Consider the following 27944-nt stretch of genomic DNA (forward strand, 5'->3'; position numbering starts at 1 on the left):
AGGTAGGGGTGGTGTCTGCAATTCAAAACTCTTTTTCCTACCTCTTCAATGTTCCTTTCAGCGATATGAAGTTAAAACCAGGTATCACGAGTACTCATCTGATTTTTATTCTTATAAAGGTGGGTTTTTTTGTGTGTCCAGATAGTTGTTAAACTGGTGTCCTTGCAGGGTGAGGCATGTGTGACTAGTGGAGGCTTCTATTCTGCCATCTTATTCCACCCCAAAGTCAGCCAACTGATTTTGTGACAAACGTCCCAAGAACACACATTGGAGAAAGACAGTATTGTCAATAAATGGTGCTAGAAAAATTAGATATCCACATTCAGAAGAATGAGACTAGACCCCCATACCTCTCATTATATACAAAAATAAAATCAAAATAAATTGAAGACTTCAATTTAAACCCAAAGTATGAAAATACTAGAAGAAAATATGCAGGAAGATCTTCAGTACATTGGGCTAGACAAGGATTTTCTAAATAAGACTTCAAATGCACAAGCAGCAAAAGCAGAAAGAGACAAATGCGATTATATAAAATTAAAAAGCTTTTGCACAGCAAAGGAAACAGTAGCGTGAAGAGTTAACCTACAGAATGGGAGAAAATATTTGCAAATGATAAATCTGATTAGGGGTTAATATCCAGAATATAAAAGGATATTACCTCAATAGTTAAAAAAAATGTAATTTAAAAATTGGCAAAAGACCTTAGCTAACATTTCTGAAGACACACCAATGGCCAACAGGTGTATGAAAAAATATACAACATCATTAATCAGGGAAATGCAAATCAAAACCCAATGAGATGTCATCTCATTCCAGTTAGAAAAGCCATTATCAATAAGACAAAATAAAACAAGTATTAGTAAAGATATTGAGAAAAGGGAACACTTACATAGTACTGGTAGAACTGTAAATTAGTATAGCTATTATTTTAAAAGTATAGATGTTTCTCAAACTAAAAAGAGAACTACTCACAATCTCACCACTGAGTATATATCCAAAGGAAATGAAATCAGTATAAAGGGCATTTGAACTCCCACATTTATTGTATCACTATTTACAAGAGACAAGATACAGAATTAACTTAAGTGTACAACAATGAATGGATAAATAAAACATGGTATATATGCACCATAGAATATTATTCAGTTAAAAAAAAAAAAAAGAATGAAATCCTGTCAGTTGTGACAATATTGAGGAAGCTGGAAGATGTTACATTAAGTGAAATAAGCCAAACACAGAAAGTCAAATACCACATAATCTTACTCATGTGGAATCTTAGGAAAAAAAGTTGATAACATAGGAGCAGAGAGTAGAACACTGGTTACTAGAGACTGTGGAGGGGGTATATAAAGGGAGGATAAAAAGAGGTTGTTCAACAGGTACAAAGTTATAATTAGATATAAGGAGTAAGTTCTGGTGTTCTATTGCCCAGCAGGGTGGCTACAGTCAACAGTAAAGTATAGAAGACAATAGTTAGAAGAGAGGCTTTTCCATATTCTCACCACAAAGAAATGATAAATGCATTCATTGATGGATAAGCTAATAACCTAATTTGATCACTATACAACATACATGTATTTAAACATCAAACTGCACCCCAAAAGTATGTACAATTACAATGTATGGAGTTTTTAAAAAGGTAACAACAACAAACTTTTAAAACTAAAGAAAAAAACTGCGTTTCTACTTTTAAATAAGACATAAGTAGCCTGTTAAAATGTAAGTAAGTGTCCTAGATGATTTTAAAACTTCTCATAGTTATGTATAAAGAATTATTTAAGATTTCCTTCAGAATATTTTGATTTAGTGGAAGAACGATGAACAAGCATTCTAGCAATAAGTAGTGAAATAATAAAATACAATTTAAAAAAAAACTCATATGATAAAGCAGTATACACACACACCCCACACTCAGACACATACAAATGTGTATATATGAAACACAATAAGTATTAACATTTAGCCAGAACTCATATTAATCATTTATTAAAAATATTGATTATTCTTCCCAGAGAAGTAATTCATTTAGAACAATTTCATTAGTAGTTGATTGAAAACTTGCTTAATATGCAATTTAATTAGGATTCTAAAATGACCCATTATATTAAACTAGGCTACATGTTTCTACAGACCTATTTTTTTGTTACCTTATTAGGATAAATTTCTCTCTAATTACATCTTTAAAATAAAGGGTAGAAAAATTATGACACTCTTCTAAATTGTTATCAAAGGGATATCAAATTTCAAGAATACAGAGACATTAAAGAGCAATTTCATTCCCAATATCTTTAAAATCTGTATTAGTAAGTTTATATTTCTTAGGCACTTAACATTTGCCTAGGTACTGTTCTAAGTGCTTTACAAGTGCTAACTAATCTGGTCATTATGACAATCTATTATTATCCCCATTTCAAAGAGCAGTCAACTAGGCAAAGCAAGTAAATAAAATGTGCAGAATTACATCTATAAGTGGCAGATCTGGAATTTTAAACCAACCAGTGAAGTTCCATACTCCATGCTTTACAGCATTAAAGTGCATTAAGACTGAATGGTAACAGTATCTAATTTCTGTCCTATTTTAAAATTTTATATTACCTTACCAGTAAGATTTTATAAAAAATAATGATAAACTATATTAAACTAAAAATTATATTAAAAACTTTTTCTTATTAAAGGTTAATTTATAAACAAACTTTGAGTCCTTATCCCTCTTGCTTTATTTTCTAGTGTTTCACTTTAAAATGCATGAATATAATAGCTACAAAGACTTTAACCTTGACTCTCTTGCTTTCTCTCTCACACATATGACACACACATTCATATATGCACACACATGATTAAGAATCTGGCATTTGCCGTTGTAAATGCCTAGCATACTTCTTTACTTCTGAATTAGTAATGAAAAGTTATCATTATATTCAATCCAAAAAGACATTAAGGAAATTCCACAACCAAAAGATGAAAATCAGAGTTGCATCATTTCTTCCAAATGCATCATTTTTGTTGTACCACCTAAGAAGACACTGGCTATTCAATTGTCCCTGGTTCAATGACTACATTTTACAAAAAGGGAAGTTTAAACATGTTTAATGCCTACACAATTTTAAATATTTTTATCTCTTAAGATGTAAATTCTATTCCCAGTTCTATTGTCCTGCATTCAAAACTACTTTACAAATACAAAGCATTTGTTCTTATCTGTGTCTATTAAAGATGATCTAACAAGTTTACAATTCAGAAAAGCTGCAGATTAATCCAAAATGCATAAGCTCCACTTCTTTCTTCAGTTTCAACCAATCTGAACAGAGCTCAAACACATAAAACCAAATATAATATAGGTTTTAAAAATTACAAAATACAGTTTCTTTGCATGTTTAAAACTTTTGAAAAGGAAAGAAGATAAAAGTTCCCTGTATAATAAAGGATTATGGTACTATATTTAGCTTTGCCATCTCAGCTCTCTCCTTTGGCTATTAAACAAGATTGAAGGTTAGAAACAGTCCAGATATACACAATGAGTTAAAGTGATACCTTTTCCCAGTTTCAATCTGATCAAAAAATGTATTTTGGGCCCTTGCCTGAATAAAAGTACTTAGAGTATTCTTGTGAGTTCTTAACTTATTCAGCCCAATGGGAATTAGAGTTATAATTTATGGGCTTTACATAATTTATTTTTAGAAATCTCTAGCAATCTTTTATTACTAATTTAACTAAATTACAAAAGGCCAATACATATCTAACTTACCAATCTAAAATATTCTACAAATTAAAAAAGAAGAAATCAATAATTATTCTATTAAAACTCATGAGTCATCCCTGGCCTTCAGTAGAAGAAGAGATGCCAGGTGAAGATGCTAGGCAGTACTCTGACTTCTGCCTGCTCCCTGAAGTAAGAGGCATTGCTCCTCCTCTGCAGTGCCTGTAGATGGAATTCTGGGCTCCACCCCACTACTGAAGTAACAAGAGGGCATGCCCTCCCTCTCACAGCTGGCTCTGTGAAGACTAGGGAGTGGGTAGTGATGGTAGTGGTGGTGGTGAAGTCCTGTTGTGTAAGACACAAGTGAGGCAGACCAGAATAGCACTGCAAAGATTTTATAAACTAAACTGATGTTGGAACCATAACCTATAAAAGTGAATCAAGACATGCATTCTGAACTTAAATTAGGTTGATTACCTGCTTAAAAAATGAAACACAAGATTTAAATAGGAACTAGAATCTTACAAATATTTAAAATGTTCATGATATAGTACAAAGTTATTTATTATACCAAGAACCAGTAACACTTCAACTTAAATTTAAAAAGAAAGATTATCAACAGATGCAAAAACCAACATGACTCAGAAGTTGGAATTATTGACCAAGGATTGTAAAGCAGCTATCATAAAAATGTTCCACGGACCAATTACAAAATTATTCTAACAAATAAAACTCAGGAATCAAATACTGACCCTTTTAAAAAAAAAAGTCATCAAAACAAAACTGCTTCTCACTAAAGCCTCCTATCTTCTTTATTTTGTCAATAGAACCCTTCTCTTTTACTTAGCCCTTTTGCTCATAATTTATTAAAATTCTTAGAATCTACTGAAGTTGTTAACATTTTGAGCTTTTAAAAGTCAAATGTATGTACTTGGATTCTGTACACATACTGTTAACAGCATTAACGTTATGGAAATGTTAATATTTTAGTAAAATTGAACTGTATGTTTGGTTTTCTTTAGTCATTTCCTTTTCATCATTCTCTGTCAAGTATCTCGAATAGCCAGACATTTGCATGCTTTTTTATTAATGACATTTTCTTGCTTGCCTTATGGAGCTTCAAGGTCCTCATTTGGAAAAAAGACTCCTATTACATGGGGAAGTCATAATGCTATCTGTCATGAGTTTTTGTGACTCCTTGGCTTCATGAAAATAAAACAATGTCTACTGTCAAAATAAGCTTAGCTGGTCTTTAACTTCTTTATAATAGTGTTTTTTCTCCTTAAACATACAACAGCAGAGAATGCATACTAAATCAGCTACAATAACATTTTTTTGGATACCTTAAATTATTAGTTATAATCAATAATGTAGACTAATTTATATTTTCCAATTCCTTTATTCACTAAAACATTTCAGGAACTCCATATTCCAGTTTCAACATGGTGGTAGTCTTTTCTAATGATCCCTAATAGGAAAATTCTAAAATTCTAGCTGTTAAAAGATACACAGATTAATTCCATATCTATCAATATTTACCTTAAAGAAACTCAAGTTTGGGAAAGAACAAACTTGGAAAATATTTTTTTTTGAGAATAAAAGTTTGCTTGTGGTAGGATTTTAAATTAAGTATTAATATAAACCCCTAATAGCAATTTTGAAATTGCTAAATTCTAGAATCTTTAGGGCAGCTGGATAAACATTCTCTCTCAGTTGAAATAACGCACAAGTAGATCTCCTCTCCGTTTCATTTATTAACATATCCTAAATAAACTGATTTTCTTATAAACTAATAGTTCTAATTAAGAAAAACAGTGGAAAGAGGAGAGAAGCTGAGTTTTGGAGAAAACTACTACTTCAAAATAATTAAAATATTCTTGCACATTTACCTCTGATGTGTTGAGAAAAACAGGTTTGAAAAAGTTTCTGGGAACTATAGTATTACTAAGCCATCTCATGCAAAATAACAGGATAAAAATCAAGCTAAACCTACACCACATGTCAGTTCACTTAGATAAATGATATAATAGGCATTTCATTTACTTTTTATTTATTTATTTAGAGAAGGAGTCTTGCTCTGTCACTCAGGCTGGAGTGCAGTGGCATGATCTTGGCTCACCACAACCTCCATCTCCTGGGTTCAAGTGATTTTCCTGCCTCAGCCACCCAAATAGCTGGGACTACAGGTGTGCACCACCACGCCTGGCTAACTTTTGTATTTTTAGTAGAGATGGGGTTTCACCATGTTGGCCAGGCTGATCTCGAACTCCTGAATTCAGGTAATCCACCCACCCTGGCCTCCCAAAATGCTGGGATTACAGATGTGAGCCACCGTGCCTAGCCACCTATTATATCATTTAAAGAGTAGATATACAAAGATTAAATTAGGAACAAGGATGTTTAGCAACTTTATAGTACTCTATTTGGTCAACTAAGCCAAGTCAAAAAAACAAAGGGACAGAAAGCTGAAACTTGATTGATTGAACTGTTTTGAAATGTGACATTGAGACGAGCTAAAAGAAATATCTGGAATTATATCAACAGTTGTACAAATTGGGAAAAACACTTCATATAGGCTGACTGTACTAATAATTAAAAACAAACACACAAACCAAATAATCTTGTAAATGCTGAAACAATGAAATTCTATGTGGCCAGAAGCAAGGACAGAGAAGCAAGGCAAGATAAACTTCAATGATTTCACATTGAGAGAAGTAGTTACAGCAAGATTCTGTATCTAAAAAAAAAAAAATTTAACATATTTAAGAAGCAGGAGTGTTTATATTTATTTAATTTTTTTTTAGAAAATTTTTATACCAGAAATTTATTAATAATTTCTGAACACTGATTCTCTTTATTGCTTTCAAATGGCATTTTGTTAACATGATAAATAGGGGTACTATGTGTGTATGTAAACAAGCATCCACACACATGCACATATATGTATGTAGAGTGTTACATGAGCTCAACAGTCTTGTGTTAATTTAATGCAACACTTATACTCCTTGACACACACATATATAAAAATTGTGCACTTAATTAGACAGACACAATTCAACTTTCTGTTTGCAGACCTAAATGTCAAGTAAATAAAGCATGAAGATAGTATATTCACATTCTCCAAATCCCTCTGCATTTTTCTTCTTTTTTTATTTTATTTTATTTTATTGCATTTTAGGTTTTGGGGTACATGTGAAGAACATGCAAGATTGTTGCATAGGTACACACGTGGCAGTGTGATTTGCTGCCTTCCTCCCCATCACCTACATCTGGCATCTCTCCCCTTGTTATCTCTCCCCAACTCCCCACCCCCCACCGTCCCTCCCCTATTTCCCCCCAACTGACCCCAGTGTGTAGTGCTCCCCTCCCTGTGTCCATGTGTTCTCATTGTTCAACACCTGCCTATGAGTGAGAACATGCAGTGTTTGATCTTCTGCTCTTCTGTCAGTTTGCTGAGAATGATCATTTCCAGGTTCATCCATGTCCCTACAAAGGACCCACACTCATCGTTTTTGATGGCTGCATAATATTCCATGGTGTATATGTGCCACATTTTCCCTGTCCAGTCTATCGTCGATGGGCATTTGGGTTGGTTCCAGGTCTTTGCTATTGTAAACAGTGCTGCAATGAACATTCGTGTGCATGTGTCCTTATAATAGAATGATTTATAATCCTTTGGATATATACCCAGTAATGGGATTGCTGGGTCAAATGGAATTTCTATTTCTAGGTCCTTGAGGAATCGCCACACTGTCTTCCACAATGGTTGAGCTAATTTACACTCCCACCAACAGTGTAAAAGTGTTCCTATTTCTCCACATCCTCTCCAGCATCTGTTGTCTCCAAATTTTTTAATGATTGCCATTCTAACTGGCGTGAGATGGTATCTCAATGTAGTTTTGATTTGCATTTCTCTGATGACCAGTGATGATGAGCATTTTTTCATATGTTTGTTGGCTTCATGTATGTCTTCTTTTGTAAAGTGTCTATATTTATTATTGATCGCTCATTTAGCAAAAATCATTGTTTCTGTTATCCTAAATGGTTTAACTGCTTTAATTAATTTTTCAGCATCTTCAACTATTTCCTCTACTGGATCTTTCTCAACAGCCTAAAACCAACCTAATACTTACTTTCCCTCTCTAAGAAAAAACACATTGGGCCCTGTATCTTGATCACCTTATTTCACTACTCTCCTTTATAGCACATTTAAAAAAAGAATTGTCTAGACACATTGACTCCACCTCCCCATCTCATAGTGCCTTTAAACCTAACTTCCAGTCTTCTTTTTCCGCCTAAACTTTTCTTGTCAAGGTTACCAGTGATGATTTTCATTCTGAAAATCCAATGGTTAATTCTGTCCTCATTTTGTTTAACCTCTCAGAAGCTATTTGGCCTAGTTAACAATTTCATTCCTAACTAAAGAATCCTCAGGGTTTCTACAATAACACAGTCTTCTGTTCTTTATTTGGCTTTTTGTTTGTTTCCTTTACTGATACTCCAGGGACTCTTTTTGTGATAATAACTAAATTTTGGCATTACTCAAGGGCGTCCACTGTTCTTCATCTGTTCTGCCACCACAATGTAAGGTGCCATCAGCTCTTACCTAGACTACTGCATGAGCTACCTGAATGTTTTCCCTACTTTCTCTCTCACCATCTTCTACACAACAGCTTTCTTCAAAATGTTTTTGAAATTGTAAACTAGATCATACCCACTCTACCTATAAGTTTCATGGTTTCCCATTGTACTTGGAATAAAATTCCTTTCCTTGTCTTAGTCTGTTCTGGTTGCTACAACAACAAACCATAAACTAGGTAGCTTATAAACAACAGAAATGTATTTCTCACAGTTCTGGAGTCTGAGAAGTCTGAGATCAAGACACTAGCAGATTCTGTATGTATTTGGTGAGGACCTGCTTCCTGATTCACAGGTGGCCATTTTTTTGATGTGTCCTCACATAGAGGAAGGGGTAAGGGATTTGTCTGGAACCTCTTTAATAAGGGCACCAATCCCATTTGTGAGGACTCTACTCTTATGTCCTAATCACACCACCCAAAGACCCCATCTACAAATACCATCACTTTGAAAGTTAAGACTTTAAAATACGAATTTCAAGAGGGAAACAAACATTCAGATCAGAGCATCCCCTTAATTCATACACTCTATCCTTTAGTCTCTATACTCCAATCACACTGACATCCTTTAAGTTGTACTGAATGTGCCAAGCATTTTCTCTTCCCAGGAAATCTGTGTATGCTGTCACCTTGGCTTAAAATAGTCTTCCTCTCCAACTCTGTCTGGCTAGCTTCTCATTGCTAATATCTTGGATTCAATTTCACTTCTCAAACAAGATACTCCCTAACTATCCAGGCCAAAATAAGTCTTCTCCCTTTTTATAACAGCACTTGTGTTTTCCATCCATAGCATCTGCAATAATTTGTAATAATATATTTTATTTATTTACTTGCTTCATCTTTTAATATCTCTCTTATGAATTAACTATAAACTCCACAAGGTAGGTACCATAACTGTTCTGTCCACAAGTATCTCTATATAGTCCCTAGCATAAAATCACTGAAACACATTAGGTACTCAATTAAAATATTCTGAATGAATGACTGACCAATAATATGATTATATAAATAATTTGCTTGAAAAAAGGTAGAAAGAAGTAATGATCATATATTATAAATGACCATTTATAATAAAAGTACATTCAATAAATGTTAAATGAATAGTTAAAAGAGAGTGTTTACATATATCAGGCACTATTATAAAAGCTTCACATATATTAATACATTTAACCCCCATGAGTACTATCATTGCTGGTGATGACAGTAAGTAATGATAGTAAGTACTAACATTATACCCATTTTACAGAAAAGTCTAATAACTTTCCTAAGTTCTACAATTAGGAAGTTCTAGAGCTGAAATTTGAACCCAACCTGTCTAGCTCTGGAAGCCACATTTTTAATAACTGTTACATAAGTGATGACTATTCAAAATACTTAACTGCATTATTAATTAATTAGCATTCAAAATTAGAATTTTACGGAAAATTATAATTTCTCCTAAAATAGCAATTTCCCTTCAACATACTCTATAATTTGTCCCAGCCACATGCCTCAATGTTCCTATGACATTGTACTCTGCCCAGATTCTACCCTATTTCCTCTGTATGTAAGAATCAGATAAAGCAGAGAATATATTGAATTCCTAATCTTGAGTTGGGTCATAGGAGGCAAATAATTTACATGTAAGCCTTTGAAGTCATTTGTATAGTCTTCTTTATGTAACAATCGAAAAAAGTTTTCTTAGAATTACAAAGAAGGTATGTATGTATGTGTGCTGGCAGTGAGGGAGAGAGACTAGCAATAAAATCAGATGAAGAGAAGCAGGTAGTGCAAAGAAGTCTAAAAGACACATCCAAGTAAACTTCGCACAGGAGGAGTTAACTGTGGGAACTTTAAGAAATGCCAAAACTTCAAAGAATATAGTTTAAAGAAAAGTGGCTTACGCAAGAAGACCACATACTTAGCAACATGAGCTGTTCCTCGCAACTTCATTAATGATCACTAAAACTACAAAATCATGAGTGGATTTCTTATAAAAAATAGATATATAAGTTGTGCTTTAAGGTTAAATCTAATGTGGAGCAAAAACAACATGGACAGTGCAAATTCAGAAGGAACCAGAGAAAATTGTAGGGGACTAAGGTGCCAAAACTATGGAGTAGGCTTTAATCTGCCCCTAAACTCTGGACATTGAGTCACACAAGTTAACCTGCATTTCACCGAGAAGGAAACTTTCCAACAAATACCTGGATTATGTCCCTAAAATGTAAGATGAGACCCTTGCAATAATAAAAGGTACTTTTATCATTGGTTTTCTATTTAATAAGAGGTAAACTTAGTCAATTATGCAAATCATTCCATTTCCATATTATTCACTAAAACCGAAAATAATCATACATAATTCTCAGGATAAACATGTATTACATAATAATATATACATATGAATATCTATGTGGTTGTATATGTATATACATTTTAAGAACTGCATGAAATTAGGAAAGTCATTAGAAAATTCAAAACTGCCAACATCATTTAAAAAAAGTTGAAAACTGGGCCCAGAAACTGTTACTAGAAGCATAGTCTTGAGAAGGAGAAAATTATCAAACATTGACACAAGAAATGAACTGTGAAAGGGGAGAACTAAAATCATGTGAATTTGATTACTGATATAAAGATAAGAGTAAAGAATACCAACTCTGATGTGAATTGGTATGAAGAAAGGAGATCATGGGCCGTGACTTCACACTTAGGAACCTGTGCAACGTTATTACTTGTATGACTCAGGCAGAAATGGGGAGCCCATAGGTTAGGATGCTAGAAAAAAGGACAGGGAGAAAAAAGAAAAAGAACCAAAAGAATATTACACTACTAACCTGGTTTAGTTTCTTCCAAAGATTGAGGACAGGAGAAAGTTCATTAGACCAGATTTCTCTATCAAATTTGGAACCGGCTGTTACTGATCTGCCCAAAATCCTCAACTGTGAAATAACCTGAATGAAGAAAATAGTAAGTATCAACAAATAAAAAAAACTTCAAACAGGAAGAAAGCATAGGTACAAAAACAGATATTTTGTTTTATAAAAAGAGGGACCAAAAATGTTGTCAATAGTTTTTAATCTTCCTATATTTGTTCAATTTACTGTTTTATTTAAGCAGTTTAAAAAACAAAAGAAGTTAAAGTTTGGGAAAGTCATTTTAAAAATTATATACTGTAATGGCTTGTAGTTGAAAGATGCTTCAGTTTTGTTGTTTTTTGGATTGTTTTGAGACAGGGTCTCACTGAGTCATCCATGCCAGAGTGCAATGGTGTAATCGTAGCTCACTGCAACTTTGAATTCCTGGGCTTATGTGGTCCTTCCATCTCAGCCTCCCTACTAGCTGGGATTATAAGCGTGTGCCACCATGCCCAGCTAATTTTATTTTTGGTAGACACTATGTCTCAGTATGTTTGTTGTCCAGGCTAGTTTTGAATTCCTGGGCTCAAGTGGTCCTCCCATTTCAGCCTCCCAAAATGCTGGGATTATAGGCGAGAGCCACCAGGCGTGGCATAAAGCTGCCTCTTTATCCAGAAATCTCTAGTTACTCATAATTAATAACCTCTTGGTGTCTCTATTTGCTCATTTCTGAAATCTGGAACTATTTTGATTTAAATGTTATAATTTCAAAATGCTGTTTCCTTAAAAATATGAAATGACTGGAAAAAGAATAAATAGCATAATAAATTCTATAAAATGGTAAAGCAATGATAATTACTTATTGATAAATTATTCGTAATCTATAAATGTTTTAATACTCTACATTAAGTTGTAATTTCAATGTTTCCTCTACATACAAGGTTCCAATGAAAAAAGTATGGGTCAATTAATCAAACAAGGCAAGGTAAATATTCCCTATTTAGGACTTTCACTTCTATGTCCTTATTATCAATTTCTTTATCATCGTTCTCAGCAAAACTAATTCACTCATATTTTTTTCTAAAATAATACTTAATCGTTCCCATTTTAAGAATGTTAACGAACCCCTTCTTAATCATTTTCTAAGAATGATCAGAATATTACCAACTGTTAAATATTAGATTATAGATACTGTGATGTATGTTTTTATACATAAAATCTGTGACATATATATTGTTTTTCATATCATTATATCTAAATATTAAAGTTGTGCTATCTCATTGTCTAAAATAAACAAAATAAATTCAAAAAAACAGATATGTCTTCCTAAGCCAGTACTTCGAACTTCAACATTTGTACCATGTTGACTAATTCTGTTTTTACTTTGGGAGAAGTGTGATTTGTTTTTCCTTTTGTAACATACTGAGCTATATTTCATATTTTCTTAGGTTCTCACATTAGTAAAGTTTACAACAAAATAAGACCCATAAATCTTTCAGAATGAATGTACTACTTAACTGTTAAACATTAATAAACATGCTGTTAAATTCAAGTTACTTCTAGAGCTTTTGACTGAATCTCTAGTCGTAAAAAATTGTGATTCAGTGTTTGATTTTTATGTTTTTCTGATAAATTATTTTCATTTGCTCTAGCTGAACCCTACAATAGCACCTAATTTATTAGCTTTGCTACACTACAAGACACAACTAGTTGGTAGTCAGAAGAAGTGCTATTTTAACTCTGGTAAGGGATATGCTATCACTTATTTGTGTTTTAAATTTGTCAAACATGACAGAAAACAAATAAGAATGCAAAGAAATATCTAAAGAAAAAAGAGTGCAAATTTTTTTATGCATGATGTTAAAGCCTGTTTTAAGAATAAAATGTATACCAACCAAAAAAGATGCTTCCTGTCCTAAAAAAATAACATGTAAAGTTGCTTTTTAAATAATACAATCATATTTTTTATAATTACTGTCTAATTTTTAAAAAATAGTAGTAAGAAAGGGAGTTCAAACATATAAAAAAGCATTTCTATTAATGAGGACAGGGCTATAGCTTATATCAATGAACTGTCAGTTGTTTTTACAAAATCTAACATACATTTATCTTTATAAAGTATAGATAATAAAATGTCTATTATTCATATTTTAAACAAGTTAAATATAATTTTTTCATTATATTGCTTTAAAATGATATCAAAAGGGATAAAGTTTCATTCATTGACAACATATTTATATCAATTCTTCCACTTTCTACCCATACTTAACAGCATGAATTATGCTACTGACATGCTTTGGGAGATCTATAAGAATTCTAAGAGATCCAGGCACAGTGGTTCATACCTGCAATACTAGCAACTCAGGAGGCTAAGGTGGGGGGATCACTTGAGGCTACGAGTTTGAGACTAAATGAGGCAATATATTGAGATCTCTTCTCTTAAAAAATTTAAAAATACATTAGCTAGATATGGTGATGTGCCCCTGTAACTACTAAGGATGCTGAGTTGGGAAGATTGCTTAAGCCCAGGAATTCCAAGCTGCAGTGTGCTATCATCATGCCACTGTACTCAAGTCTGCATGAAAATAAAAAAATTAAAAATTATTTAGAAAATAAAATTTTAAAATGAAGAAATTGTAGGAAAGCCACAGAAGATTTTGCCACTCCTACTTCACCTGTTCTCAATTGAAAGACCAATCAGAGACATTTCAGAAACACCTACCTTTCCTGAGCAACTGGCATGTTTTATTTTAAGTCACTAAATCTTATACACAATTGTATTTTCCTTTGGATATCATAAAGCACTCCAAATAATTTTTGATCGAACAATACCAACTTTATAGAAATAGAAAGTACAAGCTTTTTTGTTTGTTTTGACTTCTTTGGCATAAACTTTTTCCTTAGTTTTATTTTCTTTTCCCATTCTAATTTTCTCTTACACTAATTTCCTCAACTATTGGTTTTATCCTAGTAGATTATTTATATTTTTGTTAGTCACTGCTTGTAAATCTATTTTGGAATAAGAAGGAATATAAACACTCATTCCTATTTTATAGATGACATAATAGATTGTCAAATAAATTAACAAATTTATATATTTTTTTACAGAAAATATGGCAGACTAGATTTCTGGAGAAAATTTCATGACAAAGAATATTTCAAAATTATCGATAAGCAAGAACATCATCAACAAAATGACTTAAAATTTAGGACAAAATTGTCAAGATAATTAATGAAAACCTTAAAGGCTAAAAGCACAAAGGAAAAAATACAAAGATATAAAATAATAAATAAGATTTTTTAAATGAGGAGAAAATGGAAAGGCTTAATATTTGCCTATTCAGAGTTATTACTATACAAAGAGTGAATAAAAGAAGACAGAGGCAATTTTTAAAAAGAAATTTTCCGTGAATTTTCCAGAACTGGTTAAAGACAATGCTTCTCATATTCAGAAAAATCAAAGAATCCCAACAAAAATAAATGAAGGCACCTGGTACTGCACAATGTAATTGCAGAACATTGAGAAAAAAAAATCTTACAACAAGCCAGAAATAACAGATGATTGCAAACAAACACTTCTCAACTGCAGCAATGGAAGACAAAACATGTTGACAAAAAGACTGTCAACCTACAATTGTTATAAATTTAGCAAAATTATTTTTTGAGAAAAAATAAAATATGAGTATTTTGAGACAAAACTGAGAGTGTACCATAAACAGCTTCACTATTTAAAGCATGGACATGAGCTAGAAGAAAATCATTAAACAAGAAGGTCTAAGTAAAAAGGAATGGTAAGCAAAGAAAATGTTTAAGAAGTTTATAAATCTATGGAATATGATTCCAGTATACAACAGAAATAAAACACTGAAAAATAATCATATTTAAGTTAGGATAGAGTAAAGTGACCAGAGTTAAAGCATTCTAAATCACTGTATTGTATGGAAGGATGGTACATTAAAATTTAGTATAACCACTGAAGGAAAAAATAAGTATAGAATAAATTTTCTAAAACAAAAAAACTCAGGATTTTTAAAAAGGGGAAAATGAATCTGAAGGAATGCAAACACAGGTGGAGTAGAAGGCTCTTGCTCACAAAAAAAAGAAAAAAGAAGCAGGCCAAAGAGGAGATTTCTAAAAAATGGTATTAATGAATCTAAATAAATCAATAATCACAGTAATTGATTACTTTAAAACAACTGCTTAAACACTGCTTAAAAACAATGGCTAAAAATATGTTTATATGTTAATGGTTAAACATATGTATATATATTTAAAAATGAGTACCTGAAACATAAGAACATTCAAAGTTAAAAGGTAATAAAATGGAAAAGATAACTCTTAGTAAATTTCAAAAAAATTTAAAGAAAAAATATTACAGGAGAAAAAGCATCACTATTCTATCTATTGACATAATTCTAAGTACTATTTTATAGATAGAAACTTTGTCATTAAAATGGCAAAAACCATAATTACTTTTGCACTAACATAATACTTAAAAGCATAGATGTTGTATATAATAAAATTACCAGAAGATACAGAGAAATAGAAATCTAGCATTATGTAGGACACTTAATGGGTTTCTCAGCAATTGGTAGATCACATACAGAACACATACAGAAAATTTGAACACAAACAACAAGCATGACCTAAGGGACATTTAATATAACCAATATCTGCAGAACATTCTTTCTGAAAAAAATTTAAGTTTCAGGATACATGTGTAGAACGTGCAGGTTTGTTACATAGGAAAATGTGTGCCACAGTGGTTTGCTGCACCTATCAACCCATGACCTAGGTATTAAGCCCCACATGCATTAGCCATTTATCCTGATGCTCTCTCTCCCCTGAGCCCCAACAGGCCCTGGTGTATGTTGTTCCCCTCCCTGTGTGCATGTATTCTTACTGTTCAACTCCCACTTATGAGTGAGAACATACGGTGTTTCGTTCTCTGTTCCTATGTTAGTTTGCTAAGGATGGTGGCTTCCAGTTTTATCCATGTTCCTGCAAAGGACATGATCTCATTTCTTTTTATGGCTGCACACTATTCCATGGTGTATATTTACTATATTTTCTTTATCCAGTCTATCATTGAAGGGCATTGGGTTGATTCCATGTCTTTGCTATTGTGAACAGTGCCACAATAAATACTTGCATGCATGTACCTTTATAATAGAATAATTTATTATCCTTCAGGTATATACCCAGTAATGGGATTGCTGGGTCAAATGGTATTTCTGGTTCTAGATCCTTAAGGAATCACCACACTGTCTTCCACAATGGTTGAACCAATTTACATTTGTACTCGCAGTGTAAAAGCAAGAACATTCTTTCAAGCACACAGAGAACATTTAAGGACATCAAACACATATTAGGCCATAAAGCTAGTCTTAGCAAATTTAAGAGTTGATATCACGTAGATTATATTTGACAACAATTGTTAGAAATTGGTAAAATGCTACAAAATTAACCCCCTACACTTGGAAATACAAAAACACATTTCTAAATAACTCAAGGTTAAGTAAGTAATTTTAACAAAATTTCAAAATACTGTGTTCATGAAAACCCCACATATCAAAATTTATAAAACAGTGAATGGGTAGTTAATGAGATTTTAGAGGAATATTATAGCAGCAAATCTTATGTTAAAAAGAAGCAACGCTAAAAATTGAGTAAAACTTATAAATTTCACAGTCGAGAATATGGAAAGTTATTATACAACAATAAGAACAAACAAAATTTAAAATTTAAATAGAAAACAGACACAAAAGAGATCAGAGTTTTTAAAAATCCAAAAATTGGTTCACTGAAAAGACTAATAAAATTAAGAGATTTCTTACCAGATTGAATGTTAGATAGCTAGTTAATGGTAAAACTAAAAATGGCAAAAATTTACTTTAAAATTCTAATTTTAAATGAAATTACATATATAGAAAATGCTAAAGATACCATGAGATTATTTGAAACTTTATGCCATAAAAATTTGTGAATTTGACTAATATAGAAATTCTTAGGAATATGTAAATTAATAAAACAGTCTCAAGAATGGTGGAGTTTTTCTAAGTGAGGCTATAGTTGGTCAAAAAATTAAATTAGAAGCTAAAACTACTATATCAAAGTAAATCTCAAGCACCAATAGTTCACATGTAAGTTCTATTAACATTCTTTAAAACAGATAATTTTTGCATTTACTTGTTCAGAGACTAGAAAAATGAGGCAATATTTTCCAAATAATGTTACAAAGGCTAGTAAAAATTAAATACCAAAGAAAATATAAACTCGAAGACCAGTCTTACTTCTGAACACAGATTCAAGCAAACATCAAGCAACGTTTTTTAAAAGATATGCAAGATGACATTGAATATATGGTTCAGTCATAGAAGCTATAATTCATCATATAAACAAATTAAGCAGAAAAATATATCTTCTCAATATTTACAGGAAATATAGACATAAAATTCATCAATACATTCTTGACAAATTTCCCCTGGCAAACTTGATAAAGATTTGGAAGATTTTTATAATAATAGCCTTTGATGAATGATGCCTTCCTGCAATCACATTTGTTGCAATGTAATGTTCTTCTCTCATATCAAGAGATATCTGTTTTGTCACCATCTTGAATCTGGGCTGGACTTGCTTTGACTAACAGAATATGGCAAAAGCAATGTGCAATTTATAAACCCTACACTTCAAAAGGACATGAAGTTTCATTTCCGGACTTGGAACCCTGATATACCATGCTAGCATCTGGTAGGCAAAAAGCCACATCAAGAATGAAATCACCCTAGCTAATAGCCAGCACTGTCTACAAATACATGAGTAAGAACATCTTGAACCTTCCTGTCCAGTCAACTCTTCAAATAAAGACAATCTTACAGGGAAGCTCAAGTGAAACTAAAAAGGAATAATACAGCCAACCCACAGAATCATTAAAAAATTAAAAAACATTATTACTTCAAGTCACTAAGCTTTGAGATAGTTTGCAGTAAAGTGAAGACTAACAGAAGCACTGAGAATATTAGAAAACTTCTTTCACGTATGGACTAAATGTTTGTGTCCCCCCCTAAAATCCATCTGTTGAGGCCCTAATTCCCATTATGGCTGTGTTTGGAGAAGTGGCCTCTGAGGAGATAATTAAGGTTAAATGAGGTCATAGAAGTCAGGACCTGATGTGATAGAATTAGAGTCCCTATAAAAAGATACATTAGAGACCTAATTCACTCTTTCTCTGTGCACACATACAAAGGACAGGACATGTGAGGAGTCAGAAAGAAAGCAGCTCTCTACTAGCCTGGAAGAGCAGCCTCACAAGAAACTGAGTATGCTGTATCCTGATTTCAGACTTCTAGCCTCCAAAACTGTGAGAAAATAAATTTCTGTTGTTTAAGCCACCCAATTAGTGGTATTTTGTTACAGCAGGCCAAGCCAACTAATACAACCTGATAAACGGTATCTATAAAATGAGGCAAATATCATAATCTATAATACAATATTAAAAATCATTCCCTTTAAATGCATAGCAAGGTAAGGATGCCAACTATCACTACGTTTATTCAACACTGTACATAAGGGCTTACCTATTTCAAGAAGACAAATAAAGACAATTAAATGTATAAGAATTATAAAGGAAAAGCACTAAATCAGTTTTCTCAAATATTATAATTTGCAGAAAAAACAAATAATTTATAATACTTTTTATATTATATTCACAACATATACTTTTGTTTTTGAAATGAATAGAAATTCATTAAACAATATTATATTTTTAATTTCAGCCCAAATATTCTATTGTAATGATTATTTTCAGGCCTTAAAAATGTACTTAGGCAATATTCTCATCACCCCTTAATAGCTTCATGCTCCCTGTGCATGCTTGGCCAGGTCCGATGAGGATGTTTAACTGTGTTACTAAACACATCAGGATGTATCAAACCATATAAAATTTCCCTGCATACATAAAAATGCATATCCCCCAAAACTATACACTAACACGTGAAAATGAGATAGGAGAATATGCAATAGCTTATATTTCTAATGTTAACATATGTAGGATAAAGGGGGAGACAGAAAAGCTTTTCCCTGTATTTCTCATGTCTCTAAAATATATTTACACCAGTCACGCGTAAGACCAAATTCTAATTTATGTTGGTGATTTGTAGATTTCACTCAGGATCAAAAGTGAAATGTACAGGCACTCTACTATGTTATGAACTCACATCATCATTTTTCAAGGTAATATGACATTAAAAACCTAGAAATAAATCTCAGAAGATCTGCTAGTTAGTGCAATTTTAACATAGGCAAATTGAGAATGAACCTGTCACAGAAGGCTATTTATTATAAATTCATAGTCACACTAGTGAATATATCAGTTTTCAAATATTGAGATATATTATTTGGAGTACTAGGCTGAACCCTTCATTATAAATCATATATATTAATATTTTATGTATAACTGGTTAACACTAAATAAGACCTGGTATTAATTACTAAATTATATGAAATGCTATATCTGCTTTCAGATGATACTTTGTTGCACTCTGAATAATTAGTGGCTTTAATAATCCTACTTACTGAGATCAAAAATATACTTTTGTTATTTATCAAAATACAAATAAAATACACAGAATATATGAATGCATTATATCATGTATATACACACAACCAAATACATTTAAGACCTCATCTCTCCTAATACATTCTTCTGCTTATTTTTTTTAAATAATTCCTATTATATGCCACATTTGAAAACAGTTTGGCAGTTACTTAAAAGATTAAACATATGCCTGTTATATAATCCAGTCATTCCACTAGTAGGTATTTAGTCAAAGGAAATAAAAGAATATGTTCATATGAAGGTATAAAATCAATGTTTAAATGTTCATAAAAGCTTAATTTAGGAGCCTGTATTAGTCCATTTTCACACTGCTGTGAAGAAATACCCGAGACCAGGTAATATACAGACAAAAGAGATTTAATTGATTCACACACAGTTCTGCATGACTGAGGAAGCCTCAGGAAACTTACAATCATGGTGGAAGGGGAAGCAAACATGTCCTTCTTCATATGGAACAGGAGAGACAAGTGCAGAGTGATGTGGGGGAAAGTCCCTTATGAAACCATCAGACATGAGAACTCACTCACTAACATGAGAACAGCATGGGGGAAACCATCTCCCATAATCTAATCAACTCCCACTAGGTCCCTCCCTTGACACATGGGGATTATGGGAACTACAAGATGAGATTTGGGTGAGGACACAGCCAAACCATATCAGAGCCCCAAAATGGAAACAAACTAATGTCATCAGTAACTGAATGAATAAGCAAATAGTGGTATATTCATACAATGGAATACTATATTTAGCAATAAAAAGGAAAAGCTCCTAATACACATAACGTAAATGAATAAGAAGCCATAAAGAAGAGGGTACACTTAACAGTATTATTCTTTTATATAACACTATAGACAATGTAAATTAATCTATACTGATAAAAAAAGAAATCAGTGGTTGCCTGGGAATAGGGGAGAAGAAACAGGAGGGAGTGCTAAGAGAAAACTTTTGTGGGTAATGGGAATGTTCACTATCTTGATGTGATGATAGTCTCAAAAGTATATACATATGTCAAAAATTATCAAAATATACACTCTAAATATGTGTTGTTTATTGAATGCTAATTAACCTCAATAAAGCTATAAAAAGTAAAAACAGATAATTACTGAAACAATGTTAGGTAGTTTACAGAATTCTCAGAAAAGTAAAAAATTGGGCTAGGGCCAGTTAAACACATCATTCTGGTGGAAAAAGGGAAGGACAACCTGACAGTGCCACTGAACACAGAAGCTATGGCTTTTCTATCACCATTGCCTTCAGCTCTGGATGTTACCAGGAATTAGAACTTGCTAATCAGTATTAAACAATAAACATTTTCATCACCTTGAAAATTACCTCCTGGTATGGCCATTCCTCCCTCCGTTTATCTTTCCTCCCTTCTCTTATCTCTCCTCCCCTATCTCTAAGCAATCACTGACTTCTTTTTTCTTAGTGTAGGTTAGTGTGCCACTGCCTTCCAAGAGAGCAAAGGAACTGCCTCTTTGATTCACTAGTTCCCTATTCAGAAGCTGGGATTGGTGCCTGGCATAACGATTCTCTAACTGTGAGGGGGACTTGAAAAGTGTTTGCCATTTTCAACACTGCAGTAATAGGGGATGCTGCCTCCCACCTAAGACTTTTTTGCAGAAAAATGTTAATAGTTGTGTATAAGAAAGTACTAAAAAAGGTGGGTGACAAGGTCAAGAACATATATGTAAATATCCATCACATTTTTAAAACTTTTAAATATTAATTTTACTATGAACATTTTCAAAGATACACAAAAATTGATTTTTATTACAAACATTCTCAAAGAGAGCCATCATGTATATTCAACAACAGTCAACATTTTCCTGCACTTGCTTCATTCATCTCCCTTTTGTTATTATTCCTTACGTGTTTTAAAACAAATCCCAGACCACATGTTAACTCCTACATACTCAGTATGCATCTCTACAGAAAAAAAAAATTGATATAACTATTATAATGCCATACTTTTCCCAATAAACAAAAATTAATTGGCATCACATCATACCTATCCCATAGTTAAATTTCTCTGACAGTCTCAAAATTTGTTTCAATTGGATTATTTAAATCAGGATTCACAGATTTACTATGTATTATAAGTCTCATTAATATAGAGCAGTCCTCCTCACTTGCCTCTTTGCCTACCATTAACCTATTGATTAAACTGAATTCCTTAACTTGCAAACTGTCCCACATTCTGGCTCCAGTGGTGTCATTTAACTCGTTCTTTTACCCCTATGTTTCTGGTTAATGGTAAATTAGTTCTAGATTAATTAAGTTCTAGATTAATTAAATTAGAACTTGATCAGATTCAGGTTTACTCTTTTTGAAAGAATACTTTTGGAAAGTGTACTTCATATTTCATCAGATTAGGAGGCACATAGTGTCTGAATGCCTCCTCTTTGTGATGCAAAGATTGATCGGAGAGTACAGGTGATGACAGCTTATCATTCTCTTGTAAACACCCCCATCAATTTTCCATCTAATGGGTCCAACCCTTGATAATAATTGTCTGAACCAATTATTTTATTAGAGTTTGTGAAATAATGATTTTTCAAATTCCATCATTCCTGCCATATTTATTATCTAGAATTATTCAATAAAGAAGAGTTTTATCAACTTTGCATTATCATGAAATATAATTCAGAAAGGAAAGATAAGTATATATAACAGGATTTTCAAAGAGACACTTTTATGTCTTACCAAATGATAACTTAATAAAAGTTTGAAAATTAAGTCTATGATGTTAGTAAATATATTATTCCTACATAAAAAATCAAAAGGAGAAATGTAAAATCATTATATATATTACAAAATGAAATAGACTAATATCCTTCAGTTGACTTGCTTTTGTCTAATGGTCATAGAACCCAAAATATGAAAAGTATTCAAATTCAGATTTGCCTACAATTAGAAGTCAGAAGTTATTACACTGTGTATAAAAATACAAGTACATTATCTCTTTTTGCTGATGGTGCTATTGGATAAGTTGTAGCTAAAAATACCCTCCTGTAACATGGGTTAATATATTCAAATATAGCATGTCTGAGAAAAAAAATGGGAACTTAAGCTTTCTGATTTCAAAAATGAATTTACCAGGAACTTATGACTTTTCTAATAACTGATGAAAAACCATTTGACTCAGGATAATCACAGCTGCTGAACATGAGTAACCACAGCTGTTGGGTTCATAAAAGCCATTTGATGCAATGTTCCTAAAATTATTACACTAGCAATTAATCTTCAAATCTTTGGCAACAGAAAAGTCCTCATTACATTTTAAGAAAAAATATAACAGGTTTTTAAAATTTTGCCATGAAATTGCTATTGAAACTATGAAATAAAGTTCTGGAACTTCAATGTATGGTTAGGAGAAAGTAAGTGAATATATAGCTGGCTCTTAGAAATATGTAGCTTTTATACAAAAACATATATAAATTTTAGAGAACTAACGCTAATCAGAAATTAGATTAATAACAATTGCCTCCCCAAACCTGCTACCATTTTGAGCAACAGCATTAGATTACTGCAACTGTTTTCTAACATCTCTCTTTGCTTTAAGTCTTACTCCCCAGTAGTTGATTCTCTAAAAAACATACTCTGCCAGAGTAATCTAGTTATTTTCACGGCTCACAAGGCTTATGACCTAGTCCAGCTCCACCTCAGCTATCTCCCATCCTCATTTCCCACCACTCCCCTTCTCCCTCACTGTGCTTCAGCTACATCGACCTCATTGCTGTTTTTCCAACAGAAAAAGCAGGAGTGGCTAAAGAACATATGGAGAGATGCATATTCTCTTCATAGTAATATAAAATGTGAATCAAGATCACAATGAAGTACCATTTTAACCTACCAGACTGGCAGCAATAAAGGCATCCAAAAATACCAAGTACTAGTAGGATTAAAACAATGAATATATTACATACTGTTGGCACAAGAGTGAATTAGTACAACCACTAAAAGCAATTTGACATAACAATTCTATTCCTAAGCATGTACAGTAGAGAAACTCTTGAGCTTATGCACTAGGGAGACATAGCTACAAAGTTTCCTAGTAGCACTGTCTCAATAGCCATAAAAACTGGAGTAACCCAAATGTCCGTCAGTAGGGGAATGGATAAACAAATTGTGTTATAGTTACATGATGACATATTGTACAATGACAATAAAGAATGAAACAACAGCCAAACCAACCACAATAATGAATCTTAGTCAGAGCTGAAGGAAAAAAAGCAAGTCCTAGAGCATCCTTTGCAATACTGCTTTATAATCTTCAAAAAATAAGCAAAACATATAATATGTTTTTAGACACAAATGGCACGTGTGTGAGATTGAAAGAATGCATACAGGGGGAGGATCCAAGATGGCTGTTTAGGAACAGCTCAGGATTGCAGCTCCCAGTGAAAGCACAGAGGGTGAGTGGACGCTGCATTTTTATTGCCCACAGACTAGGAAATTCCCAGGCGGAGGAGCTCCACGGGTCACCAGCGTGGCTGTGCCGGCCGGCGCCGCTGCTTTGCCCCATGCGGCTGCTTTGTCGGTGCCCCGGAGCACAGGTTCTCCATACAAAATACACCGGTCCAGGTGCACTTTTGGCTGGCGATTGGAGCCACGGGAACTCGCCCATTCATCTGTTTAAAAAGGGGACTGAGCAGGGAGCCAGGACAGTAGATTCCAGGGCAAAAAAAGCGCCACGAATCTCAGTGCCGCAGTTTAAGCCAGCACAGTGAGTTGTCGCATGGGAAAAAACACACACCGCGGCGCCTCTTCAATAGGTGACTGAAAAACCAACTTAAAAAAAAAAAAAAAAAGGCTCTGAGGCAGGGAGCCAGACGATCAGGCTAGGCTGGTCCCACCCCCACAAAAGAACAGCAACCAGAAACTCTGGATTGAGAGTTTCACAGCAAGCGCAGCTGAACCCGGGACAGTCCAGCTCCGTGGGGGAGGGGAGTCCGCCATTACCGAGATAGCCCACCACTACGGAGGTAGTCAGCCAATGCTGAAGCAGCCAGCCGTTGCCAAGGCAACCTGCCATTGCTGAGGCAGCCCGCTGTTGCCAAGGCAACCCACCACTGCAGACAGGCTCCGCCATAAGAGAGGCGGGCCACCATTGCCAATGCAGTTCTAACTACACCCATATAAACAGGACTGCAGGGAAGTTCACTCGGCAGCTGGGCGGAGCCCACAGCAGCTCAGCAAAGCCTCTACAGTCAGGCAGTGACTAGGCTGCCTCCTTGCTGGATGGGGCAGCTCTGAAGGAAAAAAAAAAAAAGAGAAGGCAGCAGCATAACCAAAACTCATAAAGCCCTAAATCCCTGGGACGGAGCACCTGGGAACAAAAAGCAGTTTATGACTTCTGCTGCAGCAGACCTAAACATACCTGCCCAGCAGCTCTGAATGAACAACAGAGCTCACAGCTCAGCATTTGAGCTCCTATAAAGAAGAGACCGTCTCCTCAAGCAGCTCCCTGACCCCTATATAGCCAAAGAGCTACCTCATAAAGGAGAGATCACATTGACACTTGGCAGGTATCCTTCTGGGACAAAGATAGCAGAAGAAAAAAACTGGTAACAACCCTTACTGTTCAGCAGCTGCTGCAGGTGAACCCCAGGCAAGCAGGGCCTGGAGTAGACCTCAGCAGACCTACAGCAGAGGGGCCGGTGTGTCAGAAGGGAAACTAAGAAACAGAAATAACCTCAACATCAACAAACAGAACGTCAATCTGAAACATTTGAGACCCAATCTGAAAGCCAGCAACTACAAAGTCGACAGGTGGATAAATCCTTAAAGATGGGAAGAAACCAGCACAAAAAGGATGAAAACACCCGAAACCAGAACACCTCTCCTCCTACAAGGGATCACAACTCCTCACCAGCAAGGGAACAAGGTTGGAGGGAGAACGAGTGTGAGGAAATGACAGAATCAGACTTCAGAAGGTGGGTAGTAAGAAACTTCTGTGAACTTAAAGAACATGTTATAACCCAATGCAAAGAAACTAAGAACCTTGAAAAAAGATTTGACGAAATGCTAATGAGAATGGACAAAATAGAAAGGAATATAAGTGAACTGATGGAGCTGAAAAACACAACACGAGAACTTCGTGAAGCATGCACAAGTATCAACAGCTGAATTGACCAAGCAGAAGAAAGGATATCAGAGGTCGAAGATCAACTCAATGAAATAAAACAGGAAGGCAAGAATAGAGAAAAAAGGGTAAAAAGGAATGAACAAAGTCTCCAAGAAATGTGGATCTATGTGAAAAGACATAATCTACGTTTGATAGGCGTACCTGAATGCGACGAAGAGAATGAATCGAAGCTGGAAAATATTCTTCAGGATATTATCCAGGAAAACTTCCCCAACCTAGCAAGGCAGGCAAACATTCAAGTCCAGGAAATACAGAGAACACCACAAAGATATTCCTCAAGAAGAGCAACCCCAAGGCACATAATCGTCAGATTCACCAGGGTTGAAATGAAGGAGAAAATATCAAGGGCAGCCAGAGAGAAAGGTCGGGTTACCCACAAAGGGAAGCCCATCAGACTCACAGCAGATCTCTCAGCAGAAACCCTACAAGCCAGAAGAGAGTGGGGGCCAATATTCAACATCCTTAAAGAAAAGAACTTTCAACCCAGAATCTCCTATCCAGCCAAACTAAGCTTCATAACTGAAGGAAAAATAAAATCCTTTGTGAACATGCAAGTACTCAGAGATTTCGTCACCACCAGGCCAGCTTTACAAGAGCTCCTGAAAGACGCTCTACACATATAAAGGAACGACAAGTACCAGCCACTCCAAAAACATGCCAAAAGGTAAAGAATCAACACAATGATGAATCTGCATCGACTAAAGGGCAAAACACCCAGCTAGCACCAAAATGGCAGTATCAAATTCGCACAATATTAACCCTAAATGTAAATGGACTAAATGCCCCAATCAAAAGACACAGACTGGCAAATTGGATAAAAAGACAAAACCCATCGGTGTGCTGTATCCAGGAAACCCATCTCACATGCAAGGATACAAAAAGGCTCAAAATAAAGGGATGGAGGAAGATTTACCAAGCAAATGGAGAGCAAAAAAAAAAGCAGGAGTTGCAATTCTCATCTCTGATAAATTAGACTTTAAAGCAACAAAGATCATAAGAGACAAAGAGGGACATTATATAATGGTAAAAGGATCAATGCAACAAGAAGAGCTAATGATCCTAAATATATACGCACCCAATACAGGAGCACCCAGATACATAAGGCAAGTTCTTAATGACTTACAAAGAGACTTAGACCCCCACACAATAAGAGTGGGAGACTTTAACACCCCATTGTCAACATTAGACAGATCAACCAGACAGAAAATTAACAAGGATATCCAGAACTTGAACTCAGACCTGGACCAAGCAAACCTAATAGGCATTTACAGAACTCTCCACCCCAAATCCACAGAATATACATTCTTCTCAGCCCCACATCACACCTACTCTAAAACTGACCACATAATTGGGAGTAAATCACTCCTCAAAATGCAAAAGAACAGAAATCGTAACAAACAGTCTCTCAGACCACAGTGCAATCAAGTTAGAACTCAGAATTCAAAAACTAGCCCAGAACCGCACAGCTTCATGGAAACTGAACAACTTGCTCTTGAATGTTGACTGGATAGACAATGAAATGAAGACAGAAATAGAGATGTTCTTCGAAACCAACGAGAATGAAGACACAACATACCAGAATCTCTGGGACACATTTAAAGCAGTCTCTAGAGGAAAATATATAGCAATAAGTGCCCACATGAGAAACAAGGAGAGATCAAAAATTGACACCCTATTGTCAAAACTGAAAGAGCTAGAGGAGCAAGATCAAAAAAACTCAAAGTCTAGCAAAAGACAAGAAATAGCTAAGATCAGAGCAGAACTGAAGGAGATAGAGACACAAAAAACCCTTAAAAAAATCAATACATCCAGGAGCTGGTTTTTTGAAAAGATCAACAAAATAGACAGACCACTAGCCACATTAATAAAAAAGAAAAGAGAGAATAACCAAATTGATGCAATAAAAAACGATAAAGGGGATATCACCACAGATTCCACAGAAATTCAAACCATTATCAGAGATTATTACAAACAACTCTATGCACATAAACTAGTAAACCTGGAA

At 34.1% G+C, this 27944-nt stretch overlaps 1 protein-coding gene across 6 annotated transcripts in view; it reads right to left on the bottom strand.

Moving 5' to 3' along the window:
* The window catches only part of DYNC2H1 (dynein cytoplasmic 2 heavy chain 1), a 396897-nt gene that overhangs the window by 117231 nt on the left and 251722 nt on the right, over positions 1-27944 (bottom strand). For 5 of the 6 annotated variants that reach the window (XM_032285741.1, XM_032285743.1, XM_032285739.1 and 2 more), the window contains one exon: positions 11151-11267. The exons of the other annotated variant lie outside the window; for it this stretch is intronic. In XM_032285741.1, the coding sequence (XP_032141632.1) occupies positions 11151-11267 (117 nt within the window). The remainder of the gene's footprint in view (positions 1-11150; positions 11268-27944) is intronic. 6 annotated transcript variants of the gene reach the window in all.

This window comes from Sapajus apella, unplaced genomic scaffold (genome assembly GCF_009761245.1).
Source record: "Sapajus apella isolate SASKATOON/1434 unplaced genomic scaffold, GSC_monkey_1.0 scaffold16, whole genome shotgun sequence".
In the NCBI taxonomy this organism is placed as follows: Eukaryota; Metazoa; Chordata; class Mammalia; order Primates; family Cebidae; genus Sapajus; species Sapajus apella.